The sequence below is a fragment of the Chenopodium quinoa genome, unplaced genomic scaffold (assembly GCF_001683475.1).
Source record: "Chenopodium quinoa cultivar QQ74 unplaced genomic scaffold, ASM168347v1, whole genome shotgun sequence".
NCBI lineage: Eukaryota > Viridiplantae > Streptophyta > Magnoliopsida > Caryophyllales > Amaranthaceae > Chenopodium > Chenopodium quinoa.
Window position 1 is genome coordinate 3,066,607 of NW_018745286.1, and position 4,998 is coordinate 3,071,604.

The 4,998-nt window shown below is 42.7% G+C and overlaps 1 protein-coding gene across 1 annotated transcript; it reads left to right on the forward strand.

Moving 5' to 3' along the window:
- The first annotated feature begins 382 nt into the window (after window positions 1–382).
- On the forward strand, window positions 383–1,699 carry LOC110712044. Its single transcript, XM_021890469.1, has one exon. The coding sequence runs from the start codon at window positions 383–385 to the stop codon at window positions 1,697–1,699; it is 1,317 nt and encodes a 438-aa protein (XP_021746161.1).
- Window positions 1,700–4,998: the final 3,299 nt, after the last annotated feature.

Below are 4,998 nucleotides of genomic sequence, written 5' to 3' on the forward strand. Positions count from 1 at the left end.
TCTCCCCTAAATTTGATAAAGCTAGGTTAGGAGTAAAAATTGTAGATTTGATCTAGGGTAGTAGTAACGACCTATTAACCCCTGATCAAATTTTTGGCGTTGTTGCCGGGGAAACGGCTTGTTTTGCACTTTGATTGTGTTATTATTGGATTTGTTGCCTTTTATTATTTTCCTTTACTCTCTTTCTAGTCATTGCTAATTGTTTGCTTAGATTTGGTGGATGCAAAGGAGATCTCAAGGACCTCCTACTCACTACATTGACCACGAAATCGACCGCACTTTGAGACAAGTCCGAAGACTTTATCAAGAAGTAGGGCGAGGTTTTGGTGCCATTTTTTATAGTGAGAGTGATTCTTGGTCTTCAAGTTCTCAAAGCGAGGAAATGGCGAGGCAAGAGAATGATATTTTGTTTCGTGAGTTTGGAAACCCCGAGGAATATGAACTCACCGGTGGGATATTGCTACCCGTTACGGAAACCAACTTTACCATTCATCCTCAATACACTAGAATGGTTCAAGCGGAGCAATTTTCGAGTTCTCCAAGTGAAGATCCTATCGAGCATCTTGATAGATTTATTGAGCTTTGTGCCATGATTCAAACCAACCAAGTTTCTAAAGAATACATCCGTATGCACTTATTCCGACAATCTCTTTCGGGTAGAGCAAAGAAGTGGTTCAAACAAGTCAAGCCAAACTCTCTCATGACATGGAGGGAGGTAGTCAAGGCATTCTTAAAGAGGTTCATTTCCGAAGAAAAGAGCGTCGAGATGAGAAGGAAAATTGCATCATTTGAACAAGAAGCGGATGAGAGTCTTAGTGAATCTTGGGAAAGATTCAAAGAGTTGGTACAAGCGTGTCCTCATCATGAATACAATCAAAGCTTGCTCATGAGGTTCTTCTACGATGGTTTGGAACCTATGTCTAGAGCTAACTTGGATGCGGGGGCGGGTGGACAATTGATTAAAGTCCCTCAAAATCATGTTGAAGCAACGATTGAAGAGGTAGTGAAGAACTACTCTTGGGGTGGTAGAAGGAGGAACGCACCAAAGAAGGGTGGAAAGTATGAATTGGAGAAAGTTGATCAATTGCAACATCAAATTGAGCTTTTGACGAAAGGGCTTGCAAAGTTGAATACTAGTGTCAATAGTGGGGCAAGCTCATCTCAAGTCAATTCCTTCTCTTGTCAAAATTGTGGTGGCACAAACCACGATACATCTTATTGTGGAGGTTTGAGCCCGGAGCATGTAGCGGCATACAACACAAGGCAAGATGGATATAGGGGAAGTGGCGGAGGAGTATCTTGGAGGCAACCACAACCCGGATTTGCTCATCAACCCCAACAATGGAATCAACAAGCTCAACAAACCTACAACTCCAACCCCCAATACCAAAACCCACCTCCATTCCAAACCCAAAACCCAAGGGGAAACTACTCAAGAAACAACCAACACCATAATCAAAATCAATACCACAATCAAAATCAAGCGACTCAAAGGAGTCAAGAGCAAGCATCTCAACCCGATTCTACTCAAACCCAAATTCTTCAAAAACTTCAAGCCATGAATCAACAAATTCCGCAAGAGGTCAAGGCTCATAACAAGATGGTTGATTCACAACTAGCACAATTGGCCGAGAGAGTTCCTTTCAATTCACCTTCTACTCTACCCGAACAATCACAAACTAACCTTTCCAACATGTGAAACCCGACTCTTGCAAGGCAATCACATTGAGATCGGGTACGTCCTATGAGGGTCCCAAGAAGGAGGATTGTGAGGAAAAGAAGGAAGGAGAAGAGAGCGTGAGTCAAGACAAGGAATTTGAAGAAGAGAAAGTTGTTGAGAAAGAGAGAAGTATGGAGAAAAAGAAGTCTAAATATGTGGTGACATCCTCAAATCCTAGTGAGACTAAGAATCTTGATGGACCAGTTCCTTTTCCCGGTCGACTGGCGGAGAGGAAGTTGAATGAAAAATTTGCCAAGTTCCTTAGTGTGATGAAGAACTTGCACATAAACCTCCCTTTCATTGAAGTTGTCACACAAATGCCTTCATACTCCAAGTTTTTGAAAGATATTCTCACCAATAAGAGGAAGCTTAATGATGAGCTTATCACTCTCCCCCATCAAGTGAGTGCATTGGTTCAACATAAGATGCACAAGAAGCAAAAGGATCCGGGAAGCTTTACTTTGCCGGTAAATATTGGGAACATGTAAGCTAGGGGTGCCTTAGCCGATCTTGGAGCGAGTGTTAGCTTGATACCCCTATCCATTGCTCAAAATCTTAACATTGAGATGATCCCTACAAGGAAGACTATCCAATTGGCCGACCGTTCGGTGAAGTTGCCTTGTGGTGAGCTTAAAGATGTTCCTATCCAAGTTGGGCATATATATGTGCCTTATGATTTCGTATTGATGGATATGGAGGAAGATGTCGATACTCCCTTGATTTTGGGTCGTGAAGCTCTCAAGACCTTAGGGGCGGTGATCAATTGCAAGAACAACACCATTACATGTGAGGTAGCCGATGAAAAAATTGTTTTTGAGTTCTCTAAGCTACTCAAGACCCCCATGGTTGAGAAGTGCTATAGGGTTGATGTTGTGAATGAAGAATTAGATCGCTTGGGAAGGGTTATGATGAGCCCTCAAGATCCAATGGTTAAAGCTCTTACATGCGAGGAAGAGTACCACTCTCAAGAAGCAAAAGAGTTTGTCATGGCCATTGAAGAAGCCAAAAAGGAGGAAGAGGATGATCCTAGGGATTATGAACTCGAACTAGCGGAGGAAAAAATGGAGGAGAGTTCCAAGCCTCCTCCCAAGGTAGAACTCAAACCCCTTCCCCCATCTTTAAAATATGCTTATCTTGGAAATGAAGGGAAATACCCTATTATTGTCAATGCTACCCTTGATGGGCTTGATTTAAAAAAATTGCTTGGTGTGTTGAGAAAATATAGGGATGTGATAGGGTATATCATTGATGATATTAAGGGAATTAGCCCTTCTTTGTGCATGCATCTTATTCACCTTGAGGATGATTAATCCACCTCAATAGAGCCTCAGCTCAAAGGAGGTTGAACCCCAACCTCCAAGAGGTTGTCAAGAAAGAAATCTTAAAATTGCGTGAAGCGGGCATAATCTATGCTATCTCCGATAGCAAGTAGGTTAGCCCGGTTCACGTGGTTCCAAAGAAAGGTGGAATGACCATTGTCAAGGGAGAAGGAGGAGAGGAAATCTCCACCCGGACGGTGAACGGGTGGAGGATGTGCATTGATTATAGGAGGTTGAACAAAAATACAAAGAAAGACCATTTTCCTCTCCCCTTCATGGACCAAATGTTGGAGAGACTCTCCCATCATGCTTTCTTTTGCTTCTTGGATGGATATTCCGGCTTTTTCCAAATCCCTATCCATCCAAATGATCAAGAGAAAACTACTTTCAAGGCTCATAACAAGATGGTTGATTCACAACTAGCACAATTGGTCGAGAGAGTTCCTTTCAACTCACCTTCTACTCTACCCGGACAATCACAAACTAACCCTTCCAACATTGTGAAACCCGACTCTTGTAAGGCAATCACATTGAGATCGGGTACGTCCTATGAGGGTCCCAAGGAGGACGATTGTGAGGAAAAGAAGGAAGGAGAAGAGAGCGTGAGTCAAGACAAGGAAGTTGAAGAAGAGAAAGTTGTTGAGAAAGAGAGAAGTATGGAGAAAAAGTAGTCTAAAGATGTGGTGACATCCTCAACTCCTAGTGAGACTAGGAATCTTGATGGAACGGTTCCTTTTCCCGATCGACTAGCGGAGAGGAAGTTGAATGACAAATTTGCAAAGTTCCTTAGTGTGATGAAGAACTTGCACATTAACCTCCCTTTCATTGAAGTTGTCACACAAATGCCTTCATACTCCAAGTTTTCGAAAGATATTCTCAGCAACAAAAGGAAGCTTGATGATGAGCTTATCACTCTCCCCCATCAAGTGAGTGCACTTGTTCAACATAAGATGCCCAAGAAGCAAAAGGATCCGGGGAGCTTTACTTTGTCGGTAAAGATTGGGAACATGGAAGCTAGGGGCGCCTTAGCCGATCTTGGAGCGAGTGTTAGCTTGATCCCCCTATCCATTGCTCAAAAGCTTAACATTGAGATGATCCCTACAAGGAAGACTATCCAATTGGCTGACCGTTCGGTGAAGTTTCCTTGTGGCGAGCTTAAAGATGTTCCTATCCAAGTTGGGCATATATATGTGCCTTATGATTTCGTAGTGATGGATATGGAGGAAGATGTCGATACTCCCTTGATTTTGGGTCGTGAAGCTCTCAAGGCCTTGGGGGCGGTGATCAATTGCAAGAACAACACCATTACATGTGAGGTAGCCGATGAAAAAATTGTTTTTGAGTTCTCTAAGCTACTCAAGACCCCCATGGTTGAGAAGTGCTATAGGGTTGATGTTGTGAATGAAGAATTAGATCGCTTGGGAAGGGTTATGATGAGCCCTCAAGATCCAATGGTTGAAGCTCTTACATGCGAGGAAGAGTACCACTCTTAAGAAGCAAAAGAATTTGTCATGGCCATTGAAGAAGCCAAAAAGGAGGAAGAGGATGATCCTAGGGATGATGAGCTCGAACAAGAGGAGGAAAAATTGGAGGAGAGTTCCAAGCCTCCTCCCAAAGGTAGAACTCAAACCCCTTCCCCCATCTTTGAAATATGCTTATCTTGGAAATGAAGGGAAATACTCTATTATTGTTAATGCTACCCTTGATGGGCTTGATTTAAAAAAATTGCTTGATGTGTTGAGAAAATATAGGGATGTGATAGGGTAAAGCATTGATGATATTAAGGGAATTAGCCCTTCTTTGTGCATGCATCGTATTCACCTTGAGGATGATTAATCCACCTCAATTGAACCTCAAAGGAGGTTGAACCCCAACCTCCAAGAGGTTGTCAAGAAAGAATCTTGAAATTGCGTGAAGCGGGCATAATCTATGCTATCTCCGATAGCAAGTGAGTTAGCC

Coding starts and splice junctions, on each gene's coding strand:
- LOC110712044 (XM_021890469.1), top strand. CDS start 383: ATGGCGAGGCAAGAGAATGATATTTTGTTTCGTGAGTTTGGAAACCCC.